This window comes from Theropithecus gelada, chromosome 3, assembly GCF_003255815.1.
Source record: "Theropithecus gelada isolate Dixy chromosome 3, Tgel_1.0, whole genome shotgun sequence".
Lineage (NCBI taxonomy): Eukaryota > Metazoa > Chordata > Mammalia > Primates > Cercopithecidae > Theropithecus > Theropithecus gelada.
Window position 1 is genome coordinate 50,198,719 of NC_037670.1, and position 12,543 is coordinate 50,211,261.

At 58.9% G+C, this 12,543-nt stretch overlaps 1 protein-coding gene across 2 annotated transcripts in view; it reads right to left on the bottom strand.

Annotated features, from left to right (window-relative positions):
• Window positions 1-459: 459 nt before the first annotated feature.
• C3H7orf50 (chromosome 3 C7orf50 homolog) overlaps window positions 460-12,543 on the bottom strand; it is a 126,233-nt gene continuing 114,149 nt past the window's right edge. The window contains exons 3-5 of one of the 2 annotated variants that reach the window (XM_025379312.1): window positions 10,421-10,614; window positions 3,944-4,025; window positions 460-1,216 (exon numbers count right to left, since the gene is read on the bottom strand). In XM_025379312.1, the coding sequence (XP_025235097.1) occupies window positions 1,037-1,216; window positions 3,944-4,025; window positions 10,421-10,614 (456 nt within the window). In that variant the 3' untranslated portion in view covers window positions 460-1,036. Of the gene's footprint in view, window positions 1,217-3,943; window positions 4,026-10,420; window positions 10,877-12,543 lie in introns of those variants that run through there. The other variant, XM_025379311.1, reaches the window with a different exon arrangement.

Genomic DNA, 12,543 nt, shown 5'->3' on the forward strand with positions numbered 1-12,543 from the left:
GGTGCATGAGACCTCCTCACCATGGCCAGAAACAGACTTGGCCTCGCAGGGGTGCATGGACCTCCTCGCCATGGCCACCCGGCCCTCCACGGCAGCTGCCCAGAGTTCTGTGGTCACCATGGCCCTCTCAATGCCCCGCTGCACCTCACATCACTTGGGGACCACAGGCTGCTAGGAACAGGAAGTGTGTGGCTCAATTCTGTGTGGCCCAAGTGTGTTTCCTGGCAGGGTCAGTCACTGACAGCGCTGGGAAACGGCCAGCCTGAACGCGAGTGGTCAGCCAGCACCCACTGCCAGGAACGCCACACAGAGAGAGCTACGAATGGCATCCTGGGACGGCCACCACTAAAGGCGGGGTCTCAGCCCGGGGCACGCCAGCATGGAGGACGCGCTGGCATGGGGGACGCGCTGGCATGGGGGACGCGCATTCTGCAGTCCACAGGCAGGGGATGCACTGGGCAGAGCAGGACCCACGGCCCCTGGTGGGTCGTGTTTTATTTCAAATGCGGCCACAGAGACGGTTTCTGCACAGGTACATGATCTGACTCCACAAGCCCCCACCAGGGACTCCCCATGACGAGCACTGAGGCTGTGTGGGGTCAAAGGAAAACAGGCAACAGCCAGGCCCCTGGATGGACGCGGGCAGGGGACCAGGAACGCAGCCCACGCAGGGGGATGGGGAATCAGGCGGAAGGTGCAGGTTTGCAGCTGGCAGGAGGAGCCAGCGTGGCCCAATCTCTAAAATATTCCTGGTAGAAAAATAGACATTTCCCTCCCAAGCAGATTCCCAGGGCTCCAGGGCCCCTCCAAGGCCAGGTGTCTGGGTGATTCCAGAGCGTCCACGCTCTGTGCTGAAGGCACTGAACTCGTCGTCACTGTTACAACTGTCTCCGGCCAAGAAGGGTCTGGAGGACAGAAGGGGCCCTTGCGAGGCTCTGGTGCTGGTGATCCCGGCCCCCACCGCTGGAGGAGCTGCACCCTGTGTGGTCCGAGGCCGCCCTGCGCTGGGCAGTGGCCCCGTCCCGCGCTGAACCCGCTAGGAGAGCAGCTGCAGCACCTGCCGGATGCGCTGGACCCTCCCCGGCAGGAGGGGATCGGGGTCCTCCTCGTCCAGCTCCCGCATCAGAGCTTCTGCCTTCTGGACTGTCAGCTCGCGGGCCCGGCCCTGCAGCCCCTCCAGGTAGGCCAGCATGGTGGAGAAGTGCTCATCGGGAACCTGACAGGGAAGAGACAGAGTCGGTCAGGGGTAGGGCAGGGCGGGGCCACTGAGCAGCAGGAGACAAGATACTGCAGCCAAGGACACTCTGGCCTCAGGCTTCCGTTCTCCCACCGCAGCCCGAGGGAGCAGGTGGCCTGGCCACAGACCCTGCCCCAGATGCTGCAAGAAGAAACACCTGTTAGAAGCAGAGAGAACACTGAATCAACCTGTGGCTAAAACAGAAGCCGCTCGGGGAGAAGGACATTTCAAAAACATTGTAAAAATCCTCAGAAAAATGAGAAAACATGACAAAAATAAAACAGGGGTAGGCCGTGATAAAATGTGCACTCGGAACAAAAAGCCGCGTACGCTCTGGCAGTTGGAGTGCTTTTCTTTCCACTCAGGGTGGCAGTGGCCAGGTGGCATCTCTTGGTGGCCTGACCCTTGTCTGCTGGTGGTGGGGGCTCCTCTGCGCAGGCTCACCGGCCACCTGCAAATCTGCTCTGCAGACGGGTTTCCTCAGGTCCCTGTGGCAGCAGCTCTCAAAACCGGGCTCTCTTCATTATTGAGTTAGCAGAGTTCTCATTCATGTGGGACTTGCAAACGTCTCCCATTCTGGAGCAACCATTTCACTTTCTGGCTAGTTCTGTATGCAGTGCAAAGTTTTAGATGCATTTTCTTTTTTTTTTTTTTTTTTGAGCTGGTCTTGCTCTGTTGCCCAGGCTGGAGTGCAGTGGTGCGATCTCCACCTCCCAGGTTCAAGCGATTCTCCTGCCTCAGCCTCCCAAGTAGCTGGGATCACAGGCAAGCATTACCATACCCAGATAATTTTTGTATTTTTAGTAGAGACGGGGTTTTGCCATGTTGGCCAGGCTGGTCTCGAACTATTGACCTCAAGTGATCTGCCCGGCTCAGACTCCCAAAGTGCTGGCATTACAGGCGTGAGCCACCATGCCCCGCTACACAGTCTTAGATCCTGATGAGGATGCTTTCTCGACCTTTTCCTTTGTCACTTGTGCTTCTAGAGCCACATTTAAGAAACCGTTGCCTCATCCAAGGTCATGAAATGGACTCTTAGGTTTTCATGTAACAGTTTTGGTTTTAGCTCTTAAATTTAAGTCTTTCATCCATTTTGAGTTAATTTTTGCATATGGTGTGAAGCTGGGGGCCGCATGCATTAAGTATTAGCATATTTGTAAATATGTACGCTTACAATACATGTGGAATAAAAACGGATAAGTAAAATGCACATTTGTGTGTTTATAAAATATGTTTATGACAGTGTAAGATACTTTGTGTGTGTGTGTGTGTATACACACATATAAATGGCTTTGCCTAACCAAGGATTATTTTTCTGTATAAAGATTTTTGTATAAAGTTTACTTTTGGTAATAGTAACATATAAATAAAACCATGTAAACTTCGGTTAAAAAAAACAAAGCCAAACATGGAAACCCAGTTGTCCTGGGCTCTGTTGAGAAGTTTCCTCCACGTGGAATGGGCTTGGCCCACGTGCTGGAATCAGCTGCCCCGGGCCTGAGGGTTTCCAGGCTCCCCAGGCTGTTCCAGTCACTTCTACTTCCAGCTTTGTGCCCACTCCAGTGTCATGATGACAGGAGCATGCAGTAGGGCTTACAATCGGGATGCACATGTCCTCTGACTTTGAGGAGAGAGAATGGCTTGAGCCCAGGAGGTTGAGGCTGCAGTGAACTGTGATCATGTCACTGCACTCCAGCCTGGGCGGGACCCTGTCTCAAAAATACCCACAAAAAACCAACATCAACAAAATAATGAAAGCGGCCGCAGGCTATGCCTGGAATGTCCCAGGGCTGTGAGTGGGGCCAGTGGGCCTGCCCCGCTCTGAGAGTCTGCAAACACAGGCATGGCAAGAGAAAACCGCGCCCTGCCCTCAGCTCACATGCACAGAGCACGCAAAGCCTGGTCTCTAGTAACATGGGCACAGGAGAGCTGGCAAGGCAGAACCGTGGGCTCCGCCAACCTCAAAGGACACGGGCAGCTCCAGCCCACCTCCCAGCAGCTGGGTTTAGTTCAGAATTCTGTCTCGTTTCATTCTGTGAAACCCCATCTCACATCCTGCCCCTGAAAAGGACAGCTGCCCACACTTGCATGTGCAGACATGCGTCACATGCACACACGCATGTGCAGACACGCGTCACACATACACACACGTGCAGACACATTACACACGTGCAGACTCACGTCACACGTACACATGCATGTGCAGACACACTTCCACACGCACGTGCAGACGTGTCACACATACACACACGTGCAGACACACACCACAAACATGCAGACTCGTGCCACACGTACACATCCATGTGCAGACACATCACACACGTGTAGACTCACGTCACATGTACACACGCATGTGTAGACGCACGTCACACACACGTATAGACACGTCACACGTACACACTCATGTGTAGACACACATCACGGGCACACATGCACAAGGGCAGGTGGCCTCCCTAAGGTCGTCCTGTGTTGGTTTCTGTCCTGAAGGCCGGCGATGGGGCTCCTGGAGGAGGCAACGCAGCTCTCTTAGAACAAGGGCACCAGGAGACCTTCCCTGCAGCGGGCCCTGAGGGTGGCCCTTTCAGACTGTGGCTTCCGCTGTCAGGGCCCCAGTGTGCACAGACCTCAGCCCCCGGGAGACGCGCCCGCCCCGCCGTGCACGGACCTCAGCCCCCGGGAGACACGCCCGCCCTGCCGTGCACACACCTTGTCTCTGTCATACATGTGGAGCAGGAGCCACGTCTGCCTTGTCTTCTGAAACCTCCAGTTCTTGTGCTTTTGGGCCCATCTAGGGAAGGGAAGACAAACATCTCAGGGTGCTGGGCAGAAGACTCCTGGGTGCCTGTCTGCCCTGACAGATCTGGGACGCCTCATCTCAGGAGACAGAGCCCCACCAGGCGCTAAACACCAAGGCCCCGGGTGAAGGGGGTTTTTGGAGCCCCTCCCCTGCCCAAGGTGAGGAGCCACAACCCTAGGCCCTGCTGCCGCCTGCCCAGGAAGCTCTGGGACGCCACTCTTACCGTGGCCACCCCACGGCTCACGACTCCCCCCAAGTCCCCATGGGCTCCCCCGCCCCATGGGTCACACGGATTTTACAGGGGAGGGAGGATGAAACGAGTTTCTCTGGGAGGAAAGGGAGCAACTTAATTGACAATGTACTTTCCGTATGAAAATGGGAAGACGGTGAGGAACACTCCTGAGTCCAGGCCCTCACAAGGGGGCAGTGGGCCTGGGGATGAGCAGCTCCCGGCTGCCAGAGGGGCGGCTCCCTGGGGCCACAACCGCCCCGCCCCCACCTTGCTCCTGCACTGGGGCCTGTGGACATCAGGCAGCTGCCAGACGGAGCGAAGCTGGCGCTGTGGCTAGGGCAGGGCCAGGCAGGGTTTAGTCCAGAGACCTCCTCCCAGACACGTGTTTCCAGGGTCAGACAGGGCAGCCAAGCCCAGATGCCTCCATCAATGTGCAGGCCGAGGTCTGAAGACTGCAGGCTCAGCACAGGCGAGGGCCCTGAGCCTGTTGTGAGCACTGCCCAGCCCGCCTGTCCTCACTGCCATGTGGGTGAGTGGGGTTCTGTGGGTGGGGAGTCCTGTGGGTGGGTGGAGTCCTGTGGGTGGGGCGTCCTGTGGGTGAGAGGAGTCCTGTGGGTGGGTGGAGTCCTGTGGGTGGGTGGAGTCCTACGGGAGGGGAGTCCTGTGGTGGGGAATCCTGCAGGTATGGAGTCCTGTGGGTGAAGAATCAGCTGTGTACCTGCTAGGTGACACACCAGCCCCATGTGCACTGACATGTTCCTGCGTGATGAGAGGAGCCTCCAGGGAGGTTTAACTTTAGTTCCTTTCCTTTTAGACAGCCCCACGTGGTCTGATCCCCGGATGTCTGATCCGGCCAGCATGGGCCCCTATGAGGTGCACCCGGGCCAGCCAGGCCATGGCGTCTGCCTGCTGGGGGCTGCTTCCCCGCTGCAGGGCAGGAGTTGGCGTCTCAGCTCTGCCACCTTCTAACTCCCCCACCTTGAGCTGCTGCTTCTACCAGCCTGTTTCCTCCTTGGGAACCTGGAGCAGTGACCCCACTTCACGGGTGTTACCGGAGCCCACGCACGGTGAGTCAATCACAGCTGCCCTGCACACTGCCCTTCCATGAGGCCCGAGGCCACAGCACTGCTGCCCATGGCCCTGAACCAAGGGTGCCTCTCTCTCACCCAGCCCAGGCAGGCTTCAAGCGGAGCCCGTCTCCCTGGTCACTGAAGATAAGCCGTCCCGCTCTTGGCCTCGTCACTGGGGGAACAGACACAGCGAGGGGCAGGAGAGGGGCTCAGTGTCGCTCAGTGTCCCACAACGCTGGGCGAGGGTGATGGCCGCCTCTGCCACTCACCCTGGGGACCGGTCCCTGTGCAGCTGCACAGTTCACAGGACACAATCCTCTTTCTCTCTGCCTAGGTGGGGCAGAAGACAGGAAGCCCCATCTTGGAAAAGGAAAGAGAACAGCCAGAGAGAAGTCCCTTGTCCCCAGCACAGCAGGGGCCACAGCCACTGCAGGGTCATCTGTCTACAGCAGCCCAGAGAGAAGGGCCTCCTCCCCTGTGGTACTCACCAGCTGGGTGGAGAACCAGAGTCCCTGTTAGCCCATTGGGCTTAAAAAACAAAAAGCGGGGGCAGCCAGGCGCAGTGGCCCACGCCTGTAAGCTGAGCACTTTGGGAGGCTGAGGCGGGCAGATCATGATGTCAGGAGACTGAGACCATCTTGGTTAATATGGTGAAACCCTGTCTCTACTAAAAATACAAAAAATTAGCCAGGTGTGGGTGGCACACACCTGTAATCCCAGCTAGTCGGGAGGCTGAGGCAGGAGAATCGCTTGAACCTGGGAGGCGGAGGTTGCAGTGAGCTGAGATTGCACCATTGCACTCCAGCCTGGTGACAGAGCGAGACTCCATCTCAAAACAAACAAAAAAACCCCCACAAAAAGCGGGGGCTTCTTGCTGAACCCCCTTCCAAAAGAAAACAGAGAGGTTCTCTGCTGAGACAGCATTTGAAGCCGGCCCACAGCCACAGCGTCCACGTGCTCGTAACGGCAGCAGGAACTGCCGACCGGGGCGAGTTGACGACCCAAACCCCACAAAGGCCTGAGCGGGGCTGGCACAGGCAGGGGCCGGGTCTCATGGGTTGGCTGCTCCTCCGATACTGGAGCTGGGCTGTCCCTCGGCAGCAGGGCAGTGGGCCTGGGTAGGGAAGGACCCCAAGAAGTATCTCCTAAGCCCCACTGTTTGGCCTCTACTCTGGCCTTTCATTCCAGGGTTCCAGGCCCAGAGGCCACAGGCTGCAAGGAGGCTAAAATGCCATGCTGTGCTGGGCTCCGTGGGGGGCCTGAGGAAGGTGGGCTTGGGCTGCCCCACGGCCGGAGTGACTTGCTCTCATCCCTCCGCAGGTGAGTGGGGGACCCTGTTCCGGCTGGATCCGTGCGGCCCGGGTCCCAGCTCCTCTCTCTCCTGTGGGGGCACCACTTCCTGCCTCGAGCAGACCCAGGCAGGGGGTTGGCCCCTGAGAACAGCGAGCTCAAGCCTGCAGGGACCTGGGAGGCAGTTGTCACCTCGCCACCCGCCCCCAATGTGAACACCCAGCAGTCGTGGAGTCGTGGCTGAGGCCCTGAGGCATGCTGGTTTTCTTCTTTCAGCCATATGGAAAGTAAACCTTCAACTTTCCGTGTTAAGCATATAAACTCTTCTTTCTCTTTAAGAAGGAGCAGGCTTCCTGCTGACAGCCATGTAACTACCACAGTGGACCCCGCAGCCCAGAGGCCCACGGAAAGCAGAGGGACTGACCCCAGCACTCCCCCGCTTCCAACCATGCAAGGCCAGAGCAACATGGCTCCGAGCTGGGTGACGAAGTCCAGGGCCCCTGCTGGGGAAATGAGGGGACAGTCACAGCCCAGGGAAATAGCACACAACGGCCACAATCCCCCACCCTAGCCCTGCTGTGCAGCTCCCACCAGTCCCAGCTCCACACAAAGCCAGTAGTACCCCAGGAAGGCTGCAGAGGAACTGAATCCTTGAGATGCCAAGAACAGCCACCGGTCACAGGCCAAGGTCACTGTGTGCAGACGCTGCCCAGCCTGCGACCTGGGTTCTAGGGATGGGACATGAAGACCCCACGGGTGCTGGGTCCACGTGTCTGGGGGGACAGAGCCTTCGGGGGATCTGGAGGGGAGACCCCCAAGGCATCCTGGAATGGGTGGGGCACCCCCAGAGAGATGAGAGGAAACTCTCCACCACGAGAGCTCACCAGAACAATTCGGGGTGTCCTCCGCACAGAGCCCACCCGGCCGCAGATGGCTTTGCTTCCAGGAGGAACCCCTCGTGGAAAGCCCATAAGATGGCCATGGGCCACGGCGGCCAGCACGTCCTTCCTGAGTGCCAGCCCAGGGCCTCTGCAGGGGGAGGACAACTCAGGGGCATCTACTTTCACCTCTGCCCCTGTGCTGGGGGCTCTGTGGTGGGCCAGCCGTGGTGTGGCCGATGGTCCCCAGCAGCCCCCAGGCTAAGGGCATTCCCTTGTGGGAATCCCTTGGCTTCCTCTCTTTGGAAAACCCTGAGTTGCCAGGGATACCGTGGGCCCCACACATCCACGTGGGCTCTGATCTGGCAGCAGATGCGGCTGGGCTTGCGGGCGCCCTTGGAGACCCCCAGGAAAGAGGACAAGCTCCTGCCTGGGTGCCCGTGTCTGTGGCTGGCCCCCTGGTGTGTGGCGCGCCCGGGAAGGGGCTGCTTTGTTTCTCAGGAGTAAGGGTCCCCCCTCCTCCCACATCCAGGACACAGTGCCTCCGCACAAGACTTGCTGCTTCAGGGTTGCGAGTAGCACGAGGGGGCCACGGGAAGGTCCCAGAGGGTGAGAGGAGGGTGAGGCTGAGGATGGGAGCAGGGCGGGCTCCCAGGCACCCAGGACGTTCCTGTGGGGAGCTCGGAGGGTGTGCGATCACGGAAGGGGAGCCAGGGCACCCCCAGGGTGAAGACCAGGGAGTGGCAACCATGCTGTGGAGCGGCTGGTCCCCCCTCCTGCCCACGTCCCCAACGTCCCCCTCGTGCTAACAGAGCCCACACTGAGAGCAGCCGAAGGCGCCGGCAGACGCGGGGAGGAAGGAGGACAAACCCCGCCCACCTCTGCTCCCCGCTCGCCCCAGGCGTCAGGGCAGGTCCAGAACAGAGTCACCTGCTGGTGGAAACAGGAAGGGTGCAGGTGGCACAGCTGCAGGCCCCAGTCGCCCTCTGCCTCCCACAGGGAGCCCACGGTCCATTCCTGTGGTGGCGCCTTCCAGGCCTGTGTCCAGCCACTCCTCTGTCCAGCCCACACCCCACCCACACCTGGGCTCAAGGCGCTGTACCAACGGCCTCCAAAGCCCCCTCTGTCTACAGCGACTGACCCTGAGGTGGCCTGTGACCCTGCCTGCCGAGAAGCAGGAGTGGGTACAGGAGGCAGCGGCCTCACACCACAGCCAGCACTGTCCCCTGGGCCACGCACATTCTCGGAGCAGGAAAGAGCTCTTGGGGTAGCCCTAGGCACCTGGCCTCAGCCCCACGTTCCCCAGGGAGGGGGAAGCTAAGGCTCCAGAGAACTGACTGGTGCAGAGACCCATGATGACTCAACTGGTTCCAGCCGGATTCACCCAACGCTATGGCTGAGCTCCTTCTGCAACCCTCCAAGGCAGCCTAAGCTCTGAGAAGCAGGAGGCTCACCCCCCTTCCCCATTTCCTGAGCCCAGCGCTGAGCCTGGTGCAGGGTGGCCAAGAGCCCCTCTCCTGCAGGTGGAAGGTCGTCCTGGGGATGCACACACAACACACACGTCCACACACACACACATATAAACACACATGCACACATGGTTATACAACACACGTATACACATGCGTGCACACGCATATACACACATGCACACACGTACATATGCACACACGTATACATAACACGTATATACATGCACACACGTATACACACGCTCGCACACGTATGCACAATACACGTATAAGCGCATGCACACACATACACAACACACGTAAGCACATGTGCACACACGTATACACAACACACGTACACACATATACACAACACATACATGCACACGCCTGCATACATATACACATGTGTACACACGCACACACGTATACACAACACACATGCACACACGTACACATGCACACACATATTCACAATATGTATACATGCGCACACACACATATACACATGCGCACACATATACACATGTGCACATACACGTATATACAACACACGTATACACATGCACACACAAGTGCACACACGCAGTATATACAACACACATGTGTGCATGCAGTGTGCACATCCATGCAGGCCCCGCTGTTCATTCTGCCAGCTGCACAGCCGCACCGGGCGTCGTCTCTCTGAGGGGCTCCCACAGAGGTGCGGCTGGAGTCTGTCCTCCTGGGCAGAGCCAGCACCCCCCATAGGACCCCCTGCCCCTCAGGGTGACCCCATCACAGGGACCGGACCCAGTTCTTGTCTCTGAGAAAGCCAGCCACACAGATGCTGTGACATTCCTTACCCTAGGCGCAGTCAGCACTCAGGGAGACCGACGGAGCGGACAGAAACGGGCAGCAGCCTGTGCTGCTGAGCGCCGGGGAGGTGGCCACGGCCCGCAAGGCTGTGGAGCCCACGCCAAAGCCTCTGACCTCTGCAATCCTGCATCATCCACCCAGCAACGTCGCAGGCAGCCAGGGAGATGGCGTCCTGAGCCTGGCACCTCACGATCCCCGTCTCCCCGCTCTCGGGAGGCAATGGCACCTCCTGTCACTGTGAGTGAGGGCTGAAGGCCACCCCGAGTTCCCTCCTCCTCACCCCCGCATCCAAGGAGCACCCAGGCTTGGATTCTTCCTGAGGTGAGCATGGCTGGGACGAGGTTCACCATCGGACCCATTTCTAAGAGCACAGTTTCGGGCAACCCCTGCACAGGTGGCAGCTCTGCTGCCGCCCCTGAAAGTTCCTGAAGGCTCTGAGCCATTCAGACAGAAAAGTCAGTGGCGGCAGCACAGGTCTGGCATGAATGCTAATGCCCCACTACTCTAGAACCTTCCACACAGTGTGTGCGGGTGAAGGCTGCGACCCCCTCGGGCAAGGGTGGAGACACATGCCTGGGACAAAACTACGTGGGGCAGGGCCGCTTACGCGCAGAGGTAGTCCAGGGCCAGCTCAGCTCCCGAGCGCCTGGCCGGCGGGTGATGGGCTGCAAGGCCTGCCTCCCGCAGACGCTGCCTCTCCTCTTTTCTCTGTTCCTTTTTCAGCTTCCTTTCCAGGACCCTCTGCTCTTCTGGGGACAGCTCCAGCTCTGCGTCCGGCACAGGCCTGAGCACAGCTCCTCCCTGAAAATCAAGGAACACATTAGGCTTTGGAAATGGAGGGTAGCCAGAGACAGGTGCGCTGCCTGGGGCTTCCCGAGCCCACCCTCGCCTTGGTAGTGGCCAAAGGCTCTGTCCCCAAGCACCGGGCCCGGCCCTGGTCGACACCATCCTGTTGAGCCTGTGCTACAACAAAGAGACAGCCAGGTCACGTGAGGATGGCCAGTCCCGCGGGCAGGCGCCAGGTGCCAGGGCTAACGGCCCAGAGGCCCCTTCCCCACCCCCATCCACCTCCCACAGACTCTTGCCTCTAGAGGCTCTGTGAGGCCCTGCCCCACCCCGCAGGGCGTGGGAAGATCTGGGCTGGTCCGCAGGGAGGGGTGAAGACCTGCCTGTGCCTGTTATCACACAAGCCAGGCGCTGGCCCGGGACATGACCCAAATCCCGAGGTTGGTGCTTGGGGCCTGCTGCTTTCGGGCAGGTCACTGGCCACCTGGCTCCGCCTGGGCTGCAGGCTGGGGACAGGGAGGGCGACCAGGACCCCAGAGGGAGGGAGAGGGCCCGCTGTGACAATGTGTCTCCAGCCACATCTTGCCAGGAAAGCACAGGCCCTCCGTCTTGCCCACCTTCCCCTAATTAACAAAAGAAGTGGATGGCACAAAGCGTCAGAGCCGGGGCAGCTGGGCCACAGGGTGACCACGAGGTGACCCCAGCCACTGTCCACACGCTTCATCTTTCCTGGAAAAAGTCAGAACATCAGTGTAGACTCTGGGCAAGGCCAGGAGCCCAGGGAAATGGTTTGGGGCGTGGGAATCAGAACCAGGCACCGCCCACCACGAGCCAGGGCTTCCAGGAAGGGAGGCTGGGCACGTACAGCCCACACCTGTGCATCCCACCCCAGGGAGAGCAAAGTAAAGTGAGGCAAGGCCCCCCCACCAACAGTTATATATGCAACCCACCCCCCAACACAGACACACATTCACAGACTCACCCCTGACAGCCAAACACAGCCCCCATCCCTCACCCATGTTCCCACACTGACTCACACACATCCACAAACACACCCACACCGACATACACCCACCCACACTACACCCACCCACCCACATACCACACCCACACACCCACATACACCCACACCCACATACACCCACACACCCACCCACGCATACACCCACACTTACATACACCCAGATACACCCACACACACCTACACACCCAAACCGACCCACACTCAACACACCCACAGACACCCAGACACCCACTCACATACACCCACACCCACACACCCACCCATGCACACACCCACACTTACATATACCCAGATACACCCACACACACCTAGATACCCACACACCCAAACCGACCCACACCCAACACACCCAACACACCCACAGACACCCACTCACATACACCCACACCCAGACACCCACGCACACACACCACACACCCACTCACACCCACATATACCCAAACACACCTAGACATACCCACACCCACCCACACCCAACACACCAGACACTGACACCCAGACACTCCCCCACACCCACATCCACACCCCCCACCACACCCACTCACACCTACACACCCACATATGCCCACACACAACACTCAGACACCTATGCAGACACCCACACACCCAACAAATCCACACCCAAACACCCACACACCGACACCCACACACACCCACGCACAGACCCACCCACATATACCCAACAAATCCACACACGACCAGACACCCACAGACACCCAAACACCCGCAGACACCCACACTCAGATACCCAAACACATCCACACACACCCAACACACCCACAGACACCCACACACCAGATACCCACAAACACGCACACCCAGACACCCACACACCCACACCTACACACCCACCCACACCCAGACTCCACACCCACCCACACCCACTCACCCAGACACCCACACACCCAACACACTCACTG